The 22,423-nt window shown below is 54.3% G+C and overlaps 1 protein-coding gene across 3 annotated transcripts in view; it reads right to left on the bottom strand.

Annotated features, from left to right (window-relative positions):
• B4GALNT3 (beta-1,4-N-acetyl-galactosaminyltransferase 3) overlaps window positions 1-22,423 on the bottom strand; it is a 111,152-nt gene that overhangs the window by 5,426 nt on the left and 83,303 nt on the right. For 2 of the 3 annotated variants that reach the window (XR_004665550.4, XM_034935065.3), the window contains exons 3-15: window positions 22,208-22,285; window positions 13,560-13,655; window positions 13,020-13,110; window positions 12,523-12,623; window positions 10,342-10,409; window positions 8,932-9,010; window positions 8,737-8,803; window positions 7,122-7,265; window positions 6,005-6,114; window positions 4,877-4,977; window positions 4,517-4,578; window positions 3,062-3,854; window positions 183-502 (exon numbers count right to left, since the gene is read on the bottom strand). Coding sequence is in view for 2 of the 3 variants with exons in the window: in XM_034935065.3 (XP_034790956.1) it covers window positions 183-502; window positions 3,062-3,854; window positions 4,517-4,578; window positions 4,877-4,977; window positions 6,005-6,114; window positions 7,122-7,265; window positions 8,737-8,803; window positions 8,932-9,010; window positions 10,342-10,409; window positions 12,523-12,623; window positions 13,020-13,110; window positions 13,560-13,655; window positions 22,208-22,285 (2,110 nt within the window). In the remaining variant the exon portion in view is untranslated. The remainder of the gene's footprint in view (window positions 1-182; window positions 503-3,061; window positions 3,855-4,516; window positions 4,579-4,876; window positions 4,978-6,004; window positions 6,115-7,121; window positions 7,266-8,736; window positions 8,804-8,931; window positions 9,011-10,341; window positions 10,410-12,522; window positions 12,624-13,019; window positions 13,111-13,559; window positions 13,656-22,207; window positions 22,286-22,423) is intronic. The other variant, XM_034935066.3, reaches the window with a different exon arrangement.

Genomic DNA, 22,423 nt, shown 5'->3' with positions numbered 1-22,423 from the left:
CATTTACTAGCCACACAACCTTAAACCAGTGACTTTCCTTTTGTGAGCCTCAGTTTCCTCAACTATAAGGTGGTCTTTCTCAGAAGTGCTTATGGGATCAAATCAGTGCAAGCAGATGTGGGTGCTCCTGACAGTGTTAGGACCCCGCCCCTGAGAATGTCGAGGCTCAGCTTGAGGCTCACCAGGCACGACGAAGTGGACCACGGCTCGGTGACTCCAGGAGAAACCCTGAGGCCAGCACAGCTTGGGCTCTTGGGCCCGGGTATTCAGGACCTGTCTCCTACGGTTGTGTGGGTCCCAGACCAGGCCTTGCAGGTTCCGGGCCTCGGCCTCCTCCCCACCAGCTGGATCGATGCCCTGCCAGCCTCGTGTAGACACATACTCCGAGAGCCGCACCACGCGCTGGCCTTGTTCCAACAGTTCAAGCTCCAGGAGGTAGCGACCCCCACGTAGCTGGTCCTGACGCTTTTCCACGTTCACAATGCGCTGTAGCTGGTACCTCCTATGGCAGAAAGTGTGGGGAGGCTGAGTAGTTCCTTTCCACACTGGGAGGGTGGCACGGTGTGTGAGAAGCCTGCAAGGCTAGTTGTTGGGAGACCCTGGTTTTTGTCCTAGCTTTGCCACTGGCTGGCTGTAGGGCCTCAGGCAAGATTCGCAATCTCTCTAGGGTTCGCTGCCTCCCTCTTTGAAAATGTACCTATTGAGCTGTGATGATCCTGAAGGTCTTTTACAGCTCCAAGATTCTAAGTACATGAGCTGAATAAGAGGGGTCACACTGAAGAGGTTCCCTGAGAAACTGACCCTCAATAAAAACGGTCGAATCAACATTCCCTAAGACAAAATGAGTTATAAGACAGATGTCAATTGGCTGGCTCAAAATCATTAGTCACTAGAGAAATAAAAACCAAAACCACAGTGTGATACCATTTCACACTCACCAGGATGGCTATTTAAAACAAAACACAATGCCAGGCGCAGTGGCTCACACCTGTAATCCCAGCATTTTGGGAGGCCAAGGCGGGTGGATCACACGGTCAGGAGATCAAGACCAGCCTGGCTAATACGGTGAAACCCTGTCTCTACTAAAAATATAAAAAATTAGCCAGGTGTGGTGGTGGGCACCTGTAGTTCCAGCTACTCAGGAGGCTGAGGCAGGAGAATGGCGTGAACCCGGGAGGCGGAGCTTGCATGAGCCGAGATCGCGCCACTGCACTCCAGCCTGGGCGACAGAGCGAGACTCCGTCTCAAGAAAAAAATAAAAATAACAATAAAAATAAATAAAACACAATGAAATGAAAAGTAACAAGTGTTGATAAGGATGTAGAAAAACTGGAATCTTCATACCCTGCTGATGGGAATGTGAAATGATGCAGTTGATTCAAAAAGCAGAGTGGCAGCTCCTCAACATGCTAAAGAGTTACCATAGGACCCGGAAGTTCTACTCCTAGATATATACCCAAGACAACTGAAAGTATGTTCACATAAAAGCTTGTGCGTGAATGTTCATTGCAGCATTTTATTTGTAATAGTCAAAAAGTAGAAACAACCCACATGTCCTTCAACGGGTGAATGGAAAAATGTGGTATATCCACACAATAGAATATTACTCAGCAATATCGAGGAATGAAGTGTTTAATAGATTCTACAACACGAATGAAACTTGTGCTAAGTGAATATTCTGCAAAAAGCCCGATATAAAGGCCACACATTACATGGTTCCATTTGCATAAGATGTCCGGAATAGGAAAATCCACAGAGCTAGAAAGGAAAGTAGTTATTGCCAGACACTACTGGGGGTAGGAGGAGGAATGGGAAGTAACCACTAACACATATGGTTTCTTTTTTTTTTTTCTTTCTTTTTCTTTTTTTTTGAGACAGAGTCTTGCTCTGTCGCCCAGGCTGGAGTGCAATGGTGTGATCTCTGCTCACTACAACCTCCACCTCCCGGGTTCAAGTGATTCTCCTGCTTCAGCCTCCCAAGTAGCTGGGGATACAGGTGTGTGCCATCAAGCCCTGCTAATTTTTGTATTTTTATTAGAGATGGGGTTTCACTGTGTTGGTCAAGCTGGTCTCAAACTCCTGACCTCAAGTGATCCACCTACCCCGGTCTCCCAAAGTGTTGGGATTAGAGGCGTGAGCCACTGCGTCTGGCCAGTATAATTTGTTTCAAAGATGATGAAAACGTTCTGGAATTTGACAATGGTGATGCTTGCACAACACTGTAAATATACTTTTTTTTTTTTTTTTTTTTGAGACAGAGTCTGGCTCTGTCGCCCAGGATGGAGTGCAGTGGCGCAATCTTGGCTCACTGCAAGCTCCGCCTCCTGGGTTCACGCCATTCTCCTGCCTCAGCCTCCTGAGTAGCTGGGACTACAGGTGCCCGCCACTATGCCCGGCTAATTTTTTGTATTTTTAGTAGAGACGGGGTTTCACCGTGTTAGCCAGGATGGTCTCGATCTCCTGACTTTGTGATCCGCCCACCTCGGCCTCCCAAAGTGCTGGGATTACAGGCGTGAGCCACCGCGCCCAGCCTGTAAATATACTTTTAAAACCACTGAAAGGTACACCCTGAAATGGTGATTTTAATGTTATATAAATTTTATCGTAAAAAATGTTGACTGGTTGAATGAATGGATGAATGAATGAAAAAACAAAGAACTCCAGTCATGCATCATGCCCTAGCCCTTCCAGCCCACATGCAGGGTCTTAATTTGTATTTTTCTAGCCTCTGTTTTGCCTGTTTGCCTATTTACTAGCTCCTTCCTCGGAGGAGGGGACCTCATCTACTGAGTCCTTCCAGTCCTCAACACACGTCCTGGACCAGGCACCCAGGGATTTCAGAACCTTGCCTAATGGCGGGACAAACACCTGCCTGGTCAAGATCCTCTCCAGGGACAGGGGCCCCGGGCACTTGTCCTTCCCAGAAGCCTGAGTTGGGGGCAAAGTTCCAGCTATTTCCGCAGCTGGGGGAACCCGCTACCAGCCCCTAGGACCCTGCCTTCCAGGCGAGCTGGCTGCCACGTGCCCCAGTCCCTGGCCCCAGGAGAGCCCTTTACCTTACCCCCGGCTCCTCTGGTTGAGCTTCTTCAAGAAGACTCGCGTGACCTCCAGAGCTTCCTGCTCTGGAAGCAGCAGGTTGCCAGATGTGTTACAGCTCAGATCGATCCAGTCAGTCCTCAGGGCTTGGAAGTCGAGATTCCGGGCACTGAAGGTCTGGTCCCAGTTTACTACCGGGTCAAACACAGGTACGTACTCGAACACCTCACTCATATCCTCTTCCTCGTCCTCTTCTTCCCCCTCTTCCTCTCCCTCCACTTGTCCTTCCTGGCCTGCGGCCGCCACCACTTCCTCCTCCCCAAGCCAGCCCCTTCCGGGGGCCTGAGGCCGCATCCTGTCACCCCGTCTCTGCTCTGCGATGTATGACTCCACCTGGTTCAGCCACTGAGTCTTCCTGGGGCTGTCGCCAGCGGGCCTGGGCCTGGGCCCCCTCATCTGAGGCAGGTTCTTCACAGGGTGCCCAGGAGGCCACTTGTCAGAATGAGGTGAATCTTGGCTGGGCTCAGGGCTGGGTTTTTGCTTCCTCTTCTCTGGCTGCTGCGCTGGAATGTGGCTGGTCCTCCCTGGGAAGGACGCTGTGGAGTTCCGCTTGGAGAAGGGGGCCAGCAGGCCCTCCCGGGGCTGAGCCAGGAGTTTCCGCAGGCTTCGGAGGCGGTAGTCAGTGGCATCTTGCTCCAGGGTGGAGGCAGGTGTCTGTCTTCCCTCGAGCATCCTGGCATTCTGGTTGTTGGAGGCAGGGGTCTCCTCTGCCACTTCCCCATACTGGGACTCTTCTAGAAGGTTTTCCTCAAAACCTGCTATTAATAACAACCATTCCTCATGTCAGGAGTTTCCAACCCTTTCCAAACAAGACATACAAGACAGAGGATGGTCATACGTGTGACGCACCATGGGGCTCCAGACTGGGGTTGAATCCAGGTTCTATCGCTTACTGTGTGACCCTGGGCAAGGTACTCAACCTCAACTAACCCCAGTTTCTTCATCTGCATAAAGGGAATAATACTGCATCTCCCATGGGTTTGTGAAGACTGAGTGAGATAAACGGCATCACATGCCCGGCAGGTGCATAGCACCTGAGGGACCCAGCAGATGGTCCCAGCCACGCCCTAATCCCCCAAGAAAGGCCCCAGAAGACAGTGCTTCTCTAAACCAGAACCTCCCAAATGGTGCGCCAGGGACAGCGAGCCCCTCCAGCAGTCCAAGTAACCTCCCCCGGGCTCTCACTCTCCTCCAGCTGACCCCAGCATGCTGCTAAAAATAGTGTCATTTTCCACATGTGCCTGGATATGGAAAAGGCAGGAGTCATGCTCTCCACTCCCTTGGGTATGAAGGGAGAGGTCACGTGATCTGGATCTTGAGCTCCTCAGGGGCGGGGCTGGCATGGTCTGAACTTCCCCTGGAAACAGACCATGGTCGCCCCTCTCAGCCTGACCTGGAAGCCTCAGCTGTCACTCTGTACCTGGCTGCTCCAGCCCCTGCTTCTCAGGCTGGTCAATCTTGATGTACTCCTGAAAGCTGAACCTGCAGGAGGAAGGGAGGTGTGCATTGGCACCCGGTGCATGGCGGGCTCAGCCCTGGCTCTGCTGGAAGTCTCAGCAGGAGTCTGACGTTTTGCCCCAGACTAGAGTGGAGGAAGGAGGCTGGTGAGCGGGGTGTGTGTGTGTGTGTGTGTGTGTGCGCGTGTGTGTGTAGTACTCAGGAAGGGCAAAAGCAAAGACTTTGGGCTGGGGTGCCACCATCACCCTGGTCCAGGCAGCTCTCCTGGCTCCCGCAGAGCCCTCTGCAAGGTCACCTTCCTGCCCCACTCAGTGTCTCTCACCGGTCTTGGTAGTAGGCGTTTTCCTGGTAGAAACATTTATTATGGGTCTCCATGTGGCTCAGGCGGGTATAGTCATTGGGGTAAACAAAAGACAGATGAACCTGGAAGTGGAAAAATCAGCACCAGGAGTAAGAGAGTGAGATCTTGGTAAGAAATCAGCCAGCCAGGGTTAAGCCTGCCCCTGGCTGGGATCACATAGGGCTGCTAGGGACCCGCCCTTGGCAGGGAGAGAAGGGTTGCTCTGAGCGCTGAATGAAAAGTGGTGATGCAGATGGGGCTCTCATTCCCCTTGTTATGCCAGTGATCCCAGGCCCTATGGACCAAATGCAACCCTGAGTCAAGCCCCTGGTCCACATCTCCCCTCCTGAACCAGCTCCCGTCCCTCAGCTTCAGCCAAAACCACTCCTTCCTCCCTCTGCCACCTGATCCTCTCCTGAAACCTCTGAACCTTTACCTGCAACCTGCCACAGCCCTGGAACAACCCCTCTTCCTATTTACTTCACTGCTTCCTTTGCCCCCCTTAAACATAGCTCGTGGTCACCACCACCAAAGAACTTCTCAATTACACCCCAGCCATTCTCTGACCTGGTGATGCCTCCTGACCTCTTTCTTCTGCCCTCCAGCTCTTCCTTATAATCATCTCTAGATCTGGATGCACAGGAGAGTGGCCACGCTGCCTGTCTGGCTTCCGCATGGGTTCTGGGTTCTTTAAAGCTACCTCCATAGTTCTTTCTCCCCCAGTGCCTGGTCTCTGGGTTTAGTAAGTCCTGCTGGCTCACTAGCTGGCGGGACTGACCAGGCAGGGTAGGGTTGTGTGGCCCCTGGAGCAGGGAGCTTAAGAAGCCTCAGCTAGGCCACCTGATATCATCACGGGGCTGGGCTGAGTTGGTGTGTGTGGGGGGGGCCCTGAGGCAGAGCACCCACGTGCAGGCTCTGCTGGACAGTCTATTCAGGGCGGTCCATCTGGGAGTGCAAGTTCTTCCCAGCCCAGGGACCTGTGAGGCCGTCCTGTCTGCTGGGATGGGATGTTGGGAAGATGGGAAAGTCAGCCTCACCACCTCCCATCCCAGTCACAGGCAGCAATCCCTCTGCCAGCCCTGCTCTCCATGACCCAGGCCCAAGACTTACAAACCGGAGTCCCTGGTAGCGCTGCAGAGGAAGCCCATCCACCAGATAGCTGGGTTTGTAGGGACAGTCAGGCAGGACGTGGCGGAGATGCGACTTGGGGATCAGAGGCACTGAGGACAGTGGAGGAGGAGGAGTGAGGGTGAAGGTGAGCACGAAACTGGGGCTGAAGTCCTCTGCCCTGAGCAGGGCCCTTTCTGTATTCGCAAGCGGCAGCTGTGTTCTGCCGACGTCTGTGGCTGAGGCTGCCAGCTGGAGGCTGCCCCACGCACCTGGAGCAGGGCCATTTGAGGAGCACCCTGGCAGCAGAGGACTCAGCACACAGCCCCAGGTACAAGGCACCGTTTGATCTTAGAGTCACTGTGCAGGGATAGCCTCAATAAGGTCTAGAAACTTCTAAGAGGCCAGAAGGTCTCCTCCCTCGTGCAGCTCCGATAACTGGATTTCCTACCATGGGCTGAACATCCCCTTAGCATCAGTTGTCATTTTTTTGAGAGGGGTGAGGAGTAAAGAAACTTTTTTGTTTGTTTGTTTGTTTGTTTTTTTGACAGGATCTCACTCTGTCGCCCAGGCCGGAGTGCAGTGGTTCAATCACAGCTCACTGCAGCCTCAACCTCCTGGGCTCAAGCGATCCTCCGGCCTCAGCATCCCAAAGTGCCAGGATGACAGGAATGAGCCACCATGCCTGGCCATCTTTGCCATCTTTTAAAATGTAAACACTCCCAAGAGGAATCATGCATTAAGACTCTAACACTGTGGTGTCCACATATGTCTCTCCTTGGATGACGAGAGTTGGAATGCAGTAAGAGGCGGGGACGTGTGAGATTGGGAAGGGATGTGTGGGGGACTTCCGGGCTCTAACTCTATTTCTTCTCGTGGGTGGTGGTTCCACAAACGTTCACTCTATAATGATATGCAGAATTGTAAAATTACACGTAAATATTTTATACTTATTTACATGCTCTCTTTTCTGTATGCATGTTCTATGTTATAAGGAAGATAAAAAGTTCTACGGTGTTTGGGATACTTGACAGGTCTCTCAAGCCTTCTCCACCATCAGCAGTGGACCTGGCAGTGCAGTGTCCCCAGAAAGGACGCCAAGCGCTGGCCGAGGCCTTACCTCGATAGAGGGTGTCCCGGGGGTCAGGCCGAAGCATGTCAGCGGGCGGCTGCTCATCCCTGGGAAGAGCGTTGGAGGAGTCCACGTGGCTGGCTGCTGTCTGTGGGATGTGGCCCACCTCATCCATCTGTAGGAACGTCTCATCTGGGCACAGGGAGGAAAGAAAGCAGGAGGCTGTGTGGCCTGGAGCGCAGCAGCCCACTGCCCTTGAAGGGGAGGGAAGAGACGCAGAAGGGGCTCCTGACTCCAGCGGCGACGGTGTAGGACGTGCACAGCCACACTCCCTCTGGCCCCCGCCACAGCTGTGGCTTCACGATTCATCTGCCTTCGGCCCCCTCTGCCAGCCCCACGGCTGACCCACACGACTGTGTTGCGTACTTGGAGAAAGACATCACTTTCTCAAAATGTGTTACTGCAGACTGCTAGAAATGTGGCATTAAGTATGCCTAATTTATTGAACGCTTACAGAGCACTTAATAATAAGCCAGGCCCTGCTCTAAGAATATCCCAAATATGAACCCTTCTAATCTCCAAAAGCACCACATGCCTTCTGTACTACGATCATTCCCAGTTTACAGATAAGGAACTTTGGCATAGAGAATCTAAGTCATTTGCCCAACATCATACAACAGACGGGTGGCCAAGCTGAGTTTGAAGCCAGGTGATCTAGTTTCAGCATCCAGGTTAAAGCAGCCACAGAGAAGGGGGGTGGGGGGCTGGCTGCTTCTTTGCTCTCTGTCTCCTGGGTTCACGCATCTGTCTACACCTGCCACGGAGGCCTATGGATGGCATGTTTTTCAATGGGGCCTGAGAATGGGAGTCTCACTGAGGAAATGATATGAAATGGAAAATGCCATTGAAGAAAGAGGTCACTTCCTGTACACTGAAGGCAGGTGAACAGGTTTCCTCTGCCCTGGCCATGGCTTTGCAAGAACCATGGTTACCTTATCTGGAAAATAGGGGATTGGACTCGCTCAGAGGGTTTTTTTGTGTTGTTTTGTTTTGCTTTTGAGGCAGCGTCTTGCTCTGTTGCCCAGGCTGGAGCACAGTGATCCAATCACAGCTCACTGTAGCTTCAGCTTCGAACTCCTGGGCTCAAGCGATCCTTCCCAGTAGCTGTGACTACAGGCATGCGCCACCACACCCAGTTAATTTTTTAATTTTTTGTAGAGATGAGGTGTCGCTATGTGGCCTGGGCTGGTCTTGAACTCCTGGGCTCAAGCAATCCTCCTACCTCGGCCTCCCAAAGTGCTGGGATTACAGGTATGAGCCACCGCACCCAGCCTCAGAGTTTTTAGATCTGGTGTGAGCTCACAGTCTCTGGACTCCCTTGAAGTTGTATTCAAAATGTTGTGTGTGGGTGGGTAGACAAGGGCATTTTTCTGAGGCAAGGGCTCAGAGAGCTTCTAGCAGGTTCTCAAAGGGGTCACTGACCCTGGGGAGTTAAGGACTCCTGGTCATAAGGTCCCACTCTTGTTCTGGACCCCTTCATACCCGTGTCCCAAGCATCTCGAGCTTCCTTCCTCCCCTCCTCCCCTCCTCCCCTGCCAAATCCCCCAGGGTAGGCTGTCCCCACCTGGCCTCCATCTCCAGGGCAGGGCCAGAGCCTACTCACTTGTGAAGAGGGACAGGGAGAGGGAGTCAATGATGGTGAACTTGGCTCCAGGGTCGTTCCGTCGCCACTGGAAGAGGAGAGAGAGGGTAGATGCAGAAGGTGGGAGGTAGCTGGATTTCCAACAGGGGTCAAGGGACAAGGGGAGATGACTGCCAGGAACTGAGCTGGGAGAGGCGGGAGCAGCAGGAAACTCACCGCAACTTCCACGTGGTCGGTGCCCTCCTCATTCTGCTTGTGCAGCACCTCGAAGTAGTACCTGTGGGAGGCTGACAGGCTGGCGGGAGAGAGGGCAGGGAAGCAGAGCGCCATCTCCATGGGCCCTGGGGTCGTGGCTCTGTCCCACCCCCTTCCAGCACCTTACACTCCCTCATCCCTTCTCCTTGCTCTTAGAACGCCAGGAGTTAACTGCCTAGGTTTGAGCCCCCACTCTATCACTTGCTAACAGTGTGAGCTGTTTTCTCTTGGTGAGATGGGCGTAATCAGAGTACCTACTCCACAGGATGATCAGAAGAACCCAAAGAACAGTAACAGAAGCCGTCAGAGCTCAGAGACTGTGGCCGACACTGTTCTAAATGCTTTCTATATGTGACCTCATGTAATCCTTGTTCGTAGAGGAGAACACAGAGGCACAGAAGGCTTGGGTAGTCTGCCAGAGTGATGAGGGGTGGAGGTGGGATTCCGCCGGCCGACTTGCCCCAGGGACCACGCACTAGCTGCTCTGCGGAGCTGCACATGGAGCACCCACCACGGCAGCTGGCAGGCGAGTGCTCTTTGCAAGCAAGATTGTCTCCTTAAAATTTTAAAATTTATTTTTATTGATACGTAACCCTTGTGCATATTTATGGGGTGCACACGGTCTTCTGTTGCATGCGTAGGATGAGTAAGGATCAAGCTAGGGGATTTAGGATCCCTTCACCCACCTCGAGCACTTGGCATTCTGTGTTTTGGGAATATTCCAAATCTTTTTCTCTAGTTGTTGGAAAATACACAATCCATTGTTGCTACTATAGTCACCCTACTGTGCTGTCGAGCATCAGAACGTATTCCTTCCATCTAGCTGTGTCTGCACCCCACCTCTGCTCACCCCCACACCCGTCCTTCCCAGCGTTAGCAACGTCCAGCAACGCCCGCTCTTCCCGCCTGCGTGAGCGCGCGTGGGCCACCAGGGGGCGCTCTGAGGCCGCGCTACGCTCCCTCCCCGCAAGGGAAAGGGACTCGTGTCCCCAGACGACCGAGGGGGACGTCGGCGAGGAGCTCCCTGCGGCCCAGGTCCGGGGTCCAGGCTGTTGTGGGTGTGGAGAAACGGGGGAGGGCAAGGACCGGGAGGAAGGAGACCTATTTTGCAGTCCCGCGTGTCACTAAGTAGCTGCGTGACCTGCAGTAAGTCACAGGCTTCTGGGCCTCAGTTTCCCCATCTGTGAAATGAGGACGGATGGGCTCGCGGTTTCTGAGCCAAAGTCCCGGTTGCCTGGAATGTGTGGGTGCCGGACACACGGAAGCTCTGGAGTCGGCAGCTGGGCTGGCGGACAGGGGCACAGCCGGGCTCCACCGAGGCCTGGCCTCGGCACCGAGGTGCTCACAGCGTCTGCCCTGACCCTTACTCACCTCACTGGCTGGGAAATTTGGCTCCGAAATTTCCCGAACTCTCCCGGGGCGGTCCACTCCTTTCCAGTCTAGAGGTGTGGAAGAGAGAAGAGGAGGGAGGAGCAGAGAAAACAGGAAGCACGCGAGGCGGTGAGTGCAGAGACCAGGAATGAGAACGAAGGAGAGAAGTGAGAGAAAAAGGGGGGAAGACGGGAGGAATGAAGGTGAGAGAGGCAGGAGAGAAAACAGAAGGGAGTGAAGGAGAGTGAGCGTGGCCCACGCAGGAGGCAGCCCGCCTTGCCAGGAGCCCGGAGCAGCCGGATGACCTGCAGTGCGAGTCAGCACCCGGCCAAGGCCAGAGGGCCCCAGAGATGCTGCGCTGGGTGTCCCAAGCCGAATCGCTGTGGTCCTTCCCCAGCCTCAGACTCGCTCCCCACTCCTCCCTGTCCGCACTCTCTGCCCCACTCCTCCCTGTCCGCACTCTCTGCCCCACTCCTCCCTGTCCGCACTCTCTGCCCCACTCCTCCCTGTCCGCACTCTCTGCCCCACTCCTCCCACCTCCCCACTCCTTACTCCTCTCCCCACCTCCCCACTCCCCCTCCTCCCTACACCCCCTCCTCCTCCCTCCTACCACACCCCCTGCCCACTTCTCACTCTTCCCTCTTTCTCACTCCCCCCTCCTCTTCCCTCTTCCCGACTCCTTCCCACTTTTCCTTCCTTCTCACTCCCCACTTTCCCACAACTCCCCACCCTAACTCCAACTCCTCCCCACTCACCTCCCCACTCTTCACTCCTCCCTACTCACTCCTCCCCATTCCTCGCTCTTCCCCACTCCTCTCACCTCCCCACTCCTCTCACCTCCCCACTCCTCGCTCCTCCCCACTCCTCGCTCCTCCCCACTCCTCGCTCCTCCCCACTCCTCTCACCTCCCCACTCCTCTCATCTCCCCACTCCTCTCACCTCCCCACTCCTCTCACCTCCCCACTCCTCTCACCTCCCCACTCCTCTCACCTCCCCACTCCTTGCTCCTCCCCACTCCTCTTACCTCCCCACTCCTCTCACCTCCCCACTCCTCGCTCCTCCCCATTCCTCTCACTTCTCCACTCCTCGCTCCTCCCCACTCCTCTCACTTCTCCACTCCTCGCTCCTCCCCACTCCTCTCACTTCTCCACTCCTCGTTCCTCCCTACACTTCTCACCTCCCCACTCCTCGCACCTCCCCATTCCTCTCACCTCCCCACTCCTCTCACCTCCCCACTCCTCGCTCCTCCCCATTCCTCTCACCTCCCCACTCCTCTCACCTCCCCACTCCTCGCACCTCCCCACTCCTCCCCACTCCTCTCACCTCCCCACTCCTCACTCCTCCCCACTCCTTGCTCCTCCCCACTCCTCTCACTTCTCCACTCCTCGCTCCTCCCCACTCCTCTCACTTCTCCACTCCTTGTTCCTCCCTACACTTCTCACCTCCCCACTCCTCTCACCTCCCCACTCCTTGCTCCTCCCCACTCCTCTTACCTCCCCACTCCTCTCACCTCCCCACTCCTCGCTCCTCCCCATTCCTCTCACTTCTCCACTCCTCGCTCCTCCCCACTCCTCTCACTTCTCCACTCCTTGTTCCTCCCTACACTTCTCACCTCCCCACTCCTCTCACTTCTCCACTCCTCGTTCCTCCCTACACTTCTCACCTCCCCACTCCTTGCACCTCCCCATTCCTCTCACCTCCCCACTCCTCTCACCTCCCCACTCCTCGCTCCTCCCCATTCCTCTTACCTCCCCACTCCTCTCACCTCCCCACTCCTCTCACCTCCCCACTCCTCTCACCTCCCCACTCCTCGCTCCTCCCCACTCCTTGCTCCTCCCCACTCCTCTCACTTCTCCACTCCTCGCTCCTCCCCACTCCTCTCACTTCTCCACTCCTTGTTCCTCCCTACACTTCTCACCTCCCCACTCCTCGCACCTCCCCACTCCTCACTCCTCCCCACTCCTCGCTCCTCCCCACACCTCACTCCTCCCCACTCCTCACTCCTCCCCATCCTCAGTTTATCCCTTTGTAGAGGGGTAGGGGTGAGGGAGGAGACCGCTTTTCCACCCCTTCTTCCCCGCTGTCACACCAGAGATGCTAACAGTAATGAGCAGCTGCTGGAGGACTCAATGAACAGGCTCCAGGAGCAGATGGGAGGGACCGGGGTTGAGCTGGCCCTACCTTGCCCACACTGGCCAGCAGCTGGAGGCCTGAGACCTGGTCATCGAGGCTCAGCCAGAACTCCGCGTTGTCATCTGCAGCAATGGCAAACTGGATTTTCCCTGGGCAGCGGGGAGAGTTTCCAGATGAGGGCAAGGAGGGCATCAGCATAAAAGCTGGAGGCTTTTGTGAGTGTCTTAGCGATTAAATTCCCTTCAGGGCTTGATGCTGTGGCTTCCCTCTCTGTAAAGTGGGGGTTTCTACATCCTGGGAGACAGTGTGAAGATGGAAAAGACTTATATGGAGAGATGAGCTGGTTCCACGCTGCAAACCAGGGAGCAAAGCAGCAGCCTGTGGGAGTTGGACAAGACCGCAATGTGACTCAATTTCCCCTCTCTTCCGGAGGGTGGACTAACAGGAAGTTAGTCCAGTCTACCTATAACCTTATCTTATGTTCTTTGGGTCCCATGCAGAACTCTAGAGCAGGAAGAAGGATGGGGTTTTGGGGCTGGCCTCACCATCAGTAAAGGGGTGCAGGTAGCCAAAGATGCGGAGGCCATAGTTGGTCCATTTGGGGGACACAGCAAGCTTCCTCAGGGTTGTGCGAATCTATGCCAAGAAAGGGGAAGGAAACAGTTACCCAGAAGAGAGGGAAAAGGAAACTTCCTGCCAGGGTTGGCGGGAAGACCAGGAGGGGACTATGACAGGAGGGACCAGGGCTGTGGCTTTGTGAGTGGAGTGCAGGCTCAATTTCAGCTCCCATTTGCCTCTTTGTCCAGGAGACCTTGTACAGTGCACAACCAGCACAACTGTACATGGTGGCCCTGGGTACACTATATTGTGAGCCAGAGAGCCTGAAACTGAAATGAGGCAGGGGATGAAATTGAAAGAATCCCTAGGAAGGAAACAAGGGAACTATTATGGGCAGACAAAAAGAGAGCTCAAGAGATAAAGGAGAAAATATGGACCAGAAAAGATGCAAGGAAAGATGAGAGACAGAAGTGGGCAGAGGAGGCAGGTGTGGAGGGAGGTGGCCAAGGCAGCCCTCAGGCACTCACATGGGGGTACAGTGGGAAATGCAGGTTCCTCCTGAGCTGCTGGATAGAGCTGCCACACCAGTCTTCAAACACATGCAGGTTAGCACGGCCCCGGAACTGCAGGGCGGAGACGCCAGTGGTGAGTGAGCATGAGCACCCCATGCCCGTCCCAGCTCCTCAGCTCCGGGAGCATGAGCACCCCATGCCCGTCCCAGCTCCTCAGCTCCAGGAGCATGAGCACCCCATGCCCGCCCCAGCTCCTCAGCTCCAGGAGGATGAGCACCCCACGCCCGCCCCGGATCCTCAGCTCCAGGAGGATGAGCACCCCACGCCCGCCCCAGATCCTCAGCTCCAGGAGGATGAGCACCCCATGCCCGCCCCAGATCCTCAGCTCCAGGAGCATGAGCACCCCATGCCCGCCCCAGCTCCTCAGCTCCAGGAGCATGAGCACCCCATGCCCGCCCCAGCTCCTCAGCTCCAGGAGGATGAGCACCCCATGCCCGCCCCAGCTCCTCAGCTCCAGGAGCATGAGCACCCCATGCCCATCCCAGCTCCTCAGCTCCAGGAGCATGAGCACCCCACGCCCGCCCCAGATCCTTAGCTCCAGGAGGATGAGCACCCCATGACCGCCCCAGCTCCTCAGCTCCAGGAGGATGAGCACCCCATGACCGCCCCAGCTCCTCAGCTCCGGGAGCGTGAGCACCCCATGACCGCCCCAGCTCCTCAGCTCCAGGAGCATGAGCACCCCACGCCCATCCCAGCTCCTCAGCTCCAGGAGCATGAGCACCCCACGCCCGCCCCAGATCCTCAGCTCCAGGAGGATGAGCACCCCATGACCGCCCCAGCTCCTCAGCTCCAGGAGGATGAGCACCCCATGCCCGCCCCAGCTCCTCAGGTCCAGGAGCGTGAGCACCCCATGCCCGCCCCAGCTCCTCAGCTCCAGGAGCGTGAGCACCCCATGCCCGCCCCAGCTCCTCAGCTCCAGGAGCGTGAGCACCCCATGCCCACCCCAGCTCCTCAGCTCCAGGAGCATGAGCACCCCACGCCCGCCCCAGCTCCTCAGCTCCAGGGGCATGAGCACCCCACACCCGCCCCAGATCCTCAGCTCCAGGAGGATGAGCACCCCATGCCCGTCTCAGCTCCTCAGCTCCGGGAGCGTGAGCACCCCATGCCCGTCCCAGCTCCTCAGCTCCGGGAGCGTGAGCACCCCATGCCCGCCCCAGCTCCTCAGCTCCGGGAGCGTGAGCACCCCATGCCCGTCCCAGCTCCTCAGCTCCGGGAGCGTGAGCACCCCATGCCCGCCCCAGCTCCTCAGCTCTGGGAGCGTGAGCACCCCATGCCCGCCCCAGCTCCTCAGCTCCGGGAGCGTGAGCACCCCATGCCTGTCCCAGCTCCTCAGCTCCAGGAGCGTGAGCACCCCATGCCCGTCCCAGATCCTCAGCTCCGGGAGCGTGAGCACCCCATGCCCGTCCCAGCTCCTCAGCTCCGGGAGCTTGAGCACCCCATGCCCGTCCCAGCTCCTCAGCTCCGGGAGCGTGAGCACCCCATGCCCGTCCCGGATCCTCAGCTCCGGGAGCGTGAGCACCCCATGCCCGTCCCAGCTCCTCAGCTCCGGGAGCATGAGCACCCCATGCCCGTCCCAGCTCCTCAGCTCCGGGAGCGTGAGCACCCCATGCCCGTCCCAGCTCCTCAGCTCCGGGAGGCTGGGCAGAAAGGGGCTTGTGCTCCTCTCACTGTGCGGGTCCGGCCCGCTCTATCCCATTCCCAGCCCAGCACCCAGCACTTCTTTCAGGAACCTGGTTCCTGATGTTCACCCCATGGCCTGGCCTTGGGGACAAGGTCTGCTCTGGCCATGCACACACACACACATACTCTCCCTGGACCTCCCATGCAGGAAGGGGGCTGGTGTTCATTCCCCAGGCAAGGGGGGCAACGGTCGTGACAGAATAGCCGAGAGGACAGGGAACTAGGAGGAGCCGGCTGGGGTTTCAGGAAAGACTTGCTCTCCTCCCCTCCCTGTCCCTGATCCTGAGGAGAGGAAAGCGCCACAGCTGTCTGCCGGTGAAACCTTATCTACCCAGTGGTCTCCATGCTTCTGGCTCCCCTTGGGAAGCAGCTGGGAGGCACTGCAGGAGTGAGCTGGGGCCCATCTGGGCTTCCCAGCATCTTGGTCTCCCACAGCTCTCTGAGGCCTCCTAGACTCATTCTGAGCAAGCTGCTCCTGGGACAGCCTCGGGGCAGTGCCAGTTGGGTCGGAACCCCTTTCTCCTCTGCAGGACTGGGCTTGGAGGCCCCGAGCAGAGGACTCCCTTCCCCAGAAAGGGGGAAGGCAGGAGCCAGCACTCTGAGTGGGTGGCAGGGCTGGAAATTTGAGAGGAGAGGGGAAGCGTGGGGACTTTGTGCCAATCATCCTGACAGTGGGCCTCGGATCACCCCATGTCCTCCCCTCCCCCAGGGCTTCTGTCCAGGTTGTGGGAGGTGGGGCCTGATGACTCCCTACCAGCAGCCTGCCCTGGCCTCCCCGCCATGCCCACCAGATAGCAAAATCTGGGCTGCCCTTAGGAGCTCTGAGGGGACACCCAGATAAGAAGTGGCACAAGTTCTGCAAGAGATCTGTAGGAGGGAGGATGGGCAGGCGGGGAGAGGAGGGGGCAGGGAATAACTCCTCAACAGGAGTGCCCGAGGTCCCTGGTGTGGCTGGTGGGGTGGGCGCAGCCTCTGGGGAACACTGCCTCAACGCTGGATCCAGAAAGACACAGGAGAACCTGTCTCTCCCTGCCCTGCAGCAGTGTGGTGCTAATGGGGCATACTGGCCTGGTCAATGCCAGGAATGTGGGCCTTGGGAAGCAGCCGTTACTCACAGAAACAGAAGTGGGAGACTGGAACGGATGGGAGAGGGAATGTGGGCTGGGTAGGTGGGTGGCGGGTTAAGGCTTCAAGGAAGGAAAGAATGGGGACATTGTGCTACTTTGGGGGAAAATCCTCAAGTTCAGTTTATAAGACTCAGCTGTCTCCTCCAAAGGCTTCTTTCTGCCCCCTCCCTAGGAGATACAGATCCCAGGAGGGAGGGCAGTGGGGGAGGGCATGCCACCAGAGAAGCCTGTTGTGTTCAGCCTGGAGGCCAGAGGCCACAGGGGGACTGGGCAGGGAGAGGAGGGGCGAGGGAGGCACTGGCTGGCCGCTCCTGCCTCACCCTCAGGGCCTTTCTTGCCTGAGCAAAGGAATCATCAGATGATGCAGGCAGCCCCAGGCAGAGAGGCTGGGAGTGTGGGAAGAGGAGCTACCTGCGCTAAGCCCAGGCCCTTATGCAGCACTAGGCTAGCCCTCAAACCATGCTTCACCCCACTCTCAGGCTGTAGGTGGGGGTCTCTGAGGGGCCAGAGGGTACCCTCTTCCTCCCTGGGCCTGGGATGAGAACCACCCCCGTCCCCCAAGGATTTGTGTCCCTCTGAGTCTTGGAGACTTTGTATCTGGCAGGGACGTGGGACTCCAGCACACCAGCCCTGCCCTCTGCCCACTCGCTCCATTGTCCAGCAGTGACTAAGGCCCAGGGAGGGGCACTGGTCACTCCAAGCACCAGAGCATGTCTATGGCCAATGGTGGTTTTGAAACTTCCAAAGTCAGAAGTGCTGGAGAAGATATCTGTTGGAACCCTCTCATTTTAAGGGTGAGGACATTGAAGCTCAGAGAGGTAAAATGACTCCCCAAGGACACACAGCAAGTAACCCTTGGGAGAGGGGAGGGCATCGTGCAGGGGTGTGGGTCACACACGAATATCCACTGGCCCTGCCAGGCCCTCACTGGGCCGCAGCAGAGCCTCCAACTGGATCTCAGCTTCTCCCCCACACGGAGTCCTCACCGCTTCCAGAACTCTCGTTCTAAAGCTCGGATCTGACCAAGTCACTCTGCTGCTTAAAACCTCCGAAGCTGCTGGGCGCGGTGGCTCACGCCTGTAATCCCAGCACTTTGGGAGGCTGAGGCAGGAGGATCACGAGGTCAGGAGATCGAGACCATCCTGGCTAACACAGTGAAACCTCGTCTCTACTAAAAATACAAAAAATTAGCCGGGCGCGGTGGTGGGTGCCTGTAGTCCCAGCTACTCGGGAGGCTGAGGCAGGAGAATGGTGTGAACCCGGAAGGCAGAGGTTGCAGTGAGCCGAGATCCGACCACTGCACTCCAGCCTGGGCGACAGAGCGAGACTCCGTCTCAAAAAAAAAGAAAAGAAAAAAAGAAAAAAAAAACCTCTGAAGCTTCCCAGAAGGCTTCAGAACAGAGCCTCACCCAGCACACGGAGTCTGACCTACCTTTTCCAGCCTCACCTCACACCACTCCCTGCCATACACCTTTGCTCCACCCACACCAAAACCCCTGTCTTTGCCAAAATCGTCATGCTGTTTCCCTTCTCCATGCTTTCACAAATGCCATTTCCTGATTAGAAGGCCCATTCATTTCTTCCTTACGTGGCAAACTCCTGTTCATCCTTCAAAGCTCTTCTCAAATAGTTCTCTCCGAGGCCGTCTATGACGTCCCCAGGCAGAGGGAACAGCTCCCTCCCCTGTGTTCCCTGCACATCCTAATTATTTAAATGAACAAACGCTTGGAGGAGCTAAGCCCAGAACAGTATCTTCCTCCATTCTATAAGCACTGAGTGTCTGCACTGTACCCCTTAAAGATGAAACAGAGGTTGGTCCTCAAAGGAGGCAGACATGTAAACAAAAGGGTGTCACCTGCGCCAGGGGCTCTGGCAGAGGTACGAGGTTCAGAGGGGCACGAAGGCAGGCACCGTCAGCCTCCTCCAGGAGCACTCGGAAGCCCATCGCAGGACATGAGTGCTGACTGGCCCTCTGCTTCCGCTATACCCTCTGCTACTCAACCAGAGTCAAACTTGCAAGACCAAGGGTACCTGGCTAGTGGTTCAGTTCTAACTCATGCGGCAGTGGGGCCTCCCCCAGAGGAACACAGCAGGGTGATCAGGTCACCGGTTCCTACACACCAGGAACTCCTATGTCCTGTTCAGAGTTTCGAGGTACTCGATCTATTTTATTTTATTTTATTTTTAAGGTCAGGGTCTCACTCCGTTGCCCAGGCTGGAGTGCAGTGGCACAATCATGGTTCTCTGCAGCCTCAAACTCCTGGCCTCGAGCAATCCTTTTTCCTTAGCTGCCCACATAGCTGTAACTACAGGTACACGGCACTACAGCTGGCTCATTTTTCTACTTAGTAGAAATGGGGTCTCCCTATGCTGTCCAGGGTGGTCTCAAACTTCTGGCCTCAAGCGATCCTCTCGTCTTGGCCTCCCAAAGTGCTAGCATTACAGGTGTGAGCCACCACACCCAGCCTTGAATAGTACACTTTAAACGAAGTGTATGGGTGAAGTGTATGGTATGTGAATTACAGTTCAATAAAGCTGTTTCTTTTTTTTTTTTTTTTTTTAAAGGAAAGGCTGAGAACAGGAAGGAGTCTGTGTCACAGCTCTGTCCACAAAAGAGAGACACTGCCTTCTCAAAGCCTGTGTGAACAACCCACGAGAACTCTGATCTCACTTGCTTTGATCTGACTTTGTACTCACCAAATTTCTTTCTTGTAACTATTTTGGGTTTGGGGAGTGGCCTGGCTGGCAGACATAGCATTTTGGTGAATGGAGCAGTGTATTTACCAACACGTGAACAGATTGGCACTGGGGTTTGTTAATGAGTGTCTTGTGATCAGTGTCAGTGTGAACAAGTTTTGAAACAGTCACTCCATGAAGCCCAGGCCCCTAGCCATCCAATCTGATCAGTCAGCCTCTGGTGCACCAAGTAAAACGTCTGAGGCTGCTGAGTCTCCAGAGTGACTTCTGGCCTCAGAGACCCTGGGCTGCCAGCCAAAGCCCGGGGCAGGGAAACAGTGAAAGAGGAGGCCATCGTCATCTTTCTCATCTCCTGCCCTTGCTCACCTTTAGCAGGGCCCTGCATGAACTCTGTGACCCTCAGCTGACCTCTCTGAGCCATTATCTGGAAGAGGGATAACAGAACAACCTGACAGCTACCAGACAGTAGTAGATGCTCAATAAACGACGTGTATTATTAACCTGGGAACTTCCTGCTGGCCAAGGACAGGCAAGGGGATGGGAACAGAAGTCCCCAGAATGTGGTGAGACCGCAAGGCCGGGCTGGAAGCCAGCTGGCACCATGATGCAGCTGTGTGACTGCTGTGTGGTTTGGCCTCTCCAGGACCTTCCTTCCTTATTCTCCTCATTGATAAAATAAGAGGATTGGATCAGTGAACCCCCGAACATCCATGAAGACTGTAATGAAGATTTTGTAAGCTATTTTTAGTATTTAAAAATGGAAATCAGTCATTTACCACCAAAAGGCCATACACACTTACTAAAATAGCCAATATTTCTTTTTCTTTTTTTTTTTTTTGAGATGGGCTTCTCAACTCTGTCACTCAGGCTGGAGTGCAGTGGCACAATCTCGGCTCACTGAAGCCTTAACTGCCTACACTCAAGCAATCCTCCCACCTCAGCCCTCCGAGTAGCTGGGACCACAGGCGTGCATCACCACGGCTAGCTATTTTTTTTATTATTTGTAGAGACAAGGTCTCATCATGTTGCCCAGGCTGGTCTGGAACTCCTGGGCTCAAGCAATCCTCCCACTTCGGCTTCCCAAAGTTCTAGGATTCCAGGCTTGAGCCACCAAGCCCAGCCCAATTTTGATCACTGTTTACTATTTGTCCACTGTTTTTGTTTCATTATAGGTTTATACATATGGCCTTGATTGGCAAAAACAAGTGGATAAATTAATTATTAATAAATGCAGAATGTTATGGCGCTATAAGCTTTCAAAATAATTGGTTTATTAAGAAAAAGGATCCATGCTATCCTTAAAGGAGAGAAGGCTGGATCACCAGACCAAATGATTGTAAAGCAAGTTCTTTTCAAAGTACTATCTCCAGGTAGGGCGGGGCATAATTACCTGGTGATGTCATCCAGTGCAGGTGTGCCAGCATTGTAATCCATCCTCTCCCAGGGCTTTAAAAGGAGGTAGTTTCACAGTGTGGATAACTAACGTCACATTCAGTACAATACTGCCTCCTTCACTCCTGCCCCAGAGCAAGTGGGTGGATTGCAAATAAAACCACCCAGGCTGAAGAGCTCACTCTATGATAGGTATGGATGAAGACAATGAGCTAGCCAGTACCACCCAGCCAAGAAAAGGAATCTGTGTCCGCAGGGCCTCGAGACTAAAGACGCTGGGTTCTAAACAAGTTGTAAAATGGGAAACTCAAATTTAAAATTTTCATCCCCAAAGCACCGTGCTACTCGGAAATCTTGACATAACGATTTATTTACTCAAGGTAATCTTGTGTATGTTAATTAACTTCCTTGAGCCTCAGTTTCTTCACCAAAGGAAAAAGAATCTGGGGCCAAGTATGGTGGTTCATGCCTGTAATCTCAGCACTTCGGGAGGCCAAGGCAGGAGGATCGCTTGAGGCCAGGAGTTTGAGGTCAGCCTGGGCAATATAGTGAGACCCTGTCTCTATAAAAATTAATTTTAAAAATTAGCCAGGCAACGGTAGTACACCCCTGTAGTCCTAGCTACTCAGAAGTTAAAGATGCAGTGAACTATGATTGTGTCACTGCACTCCGGCCTGGGAAACAAAGCAAGACCCTGTCTCTAAAAAATAAAAAACCAAAAGATGAAACACAATCTATCAAAGCCTGTAAAAATGAAAGATATTATGATGGTTCTGATAACTTTTATTCACATTTAACTGCTTCCTGTAAGTTTTCTAAAGCAGAGTTTCCCAGTGCATGTTCGTTACAGCATTTCTACGGATCCTCGAGCACTAGTTTCATAGAGTATAATAGGCATTTCATGGAAAACAGCAATTCAGTTTGAGACATGCTGAGCTAAACCAAGTTAAACAGATGGCTGCAGAACTTCTCATACTCTTTCATATGCTAATGTACCTTTCCAGGAAGGCAAGGTAGTATATTAAAGTTTTAAAAGCTTATTTAACAATGGACTCTTTTCTTCCTGCAATATCTTACGGGATTTAAGATAGTGGCCCAAGAAAGACAGTTTGGGATGCTTATCTTTAAGACTGGGGATTGGCATGGCCATGCAAGTCTTGTAGCTTTCCTGAGCCTTGTTTTTCCGCCTATAAAATGAGGATAATGATACTATTCTACAGGGTCGCAAAGCTGAGATGACATGATCCACAAAGCCTGCCACACAGTAGGCCTTTGGCAAATGTGATTGTTCCTTCTCTAAAGAGAGAAATTGAATCAACCTGGAATGCTTGGAGTGAAAAATTTTCATGAAATCACTAAACTGGGTGTAGTAATGCCCACCTGTAATCCCAGCTAGTCAGGAGGCTGAAGCTGGAGGATCGCTTGAGCCCAGAAGTTTGAGACTAGCCTGGCCGACATAGTGAGACCCCTTCTCTAAAAACAACAACAAAAAACTAACTGAATAAATAATTTAAAAAATTTTTAAATTCACTAGTAGAAAGTTTTCTGTGATCTCTGGAATTATCCGTAAACATTATTTTTTAGCTCTCTCAAAGAGCAGGTACGGTAGAAAGTCCCTAGTAGGAAGTTTTCTGTGATCTCTGGAATTATCTGTAAACATTATTTTTTAGCTCTCTCAAAGGGCAGGTACAGTAGAAAGTCCCTCACCTCTGAGAGCCAGGGGACAGGCTTGTTCCACTTCAAGTAGCTGCTGTTACTGCTCACCCCTTGGTCAATGTCATGGTCCTAGGGGAAGAATGAAGAAGGAAGTTGGTAGGAATATTAGGATGAGAAGCTACGGGCAGGACAGGAGGCACAGTGCCTGCTCCCAGGAGGCGTCGGCTCGGAGCACGCTGCCGTCTGTCATTCACACCATGTCCTGGG

The sequence above is a fragment of the Pan paniscus genome, chromosome 10, assembly GCF_029289425.2.
Source record: "Pan paniscus chromosome 10, NHGRI_mPanPan1-v2.0_pri, whole genome shotgun sequence".
Taxonomy (NCBI): Eukaryota; Metazoa; Chordata; class Mammalia; order Primates; family Hominidae; genus Pan; species Pan paniscus.
The sequence above is the reverse complement of the archived record's forward strand: the minus strand, read 5'-3'. Positions and strand labels throughout refer to the sequence as shown.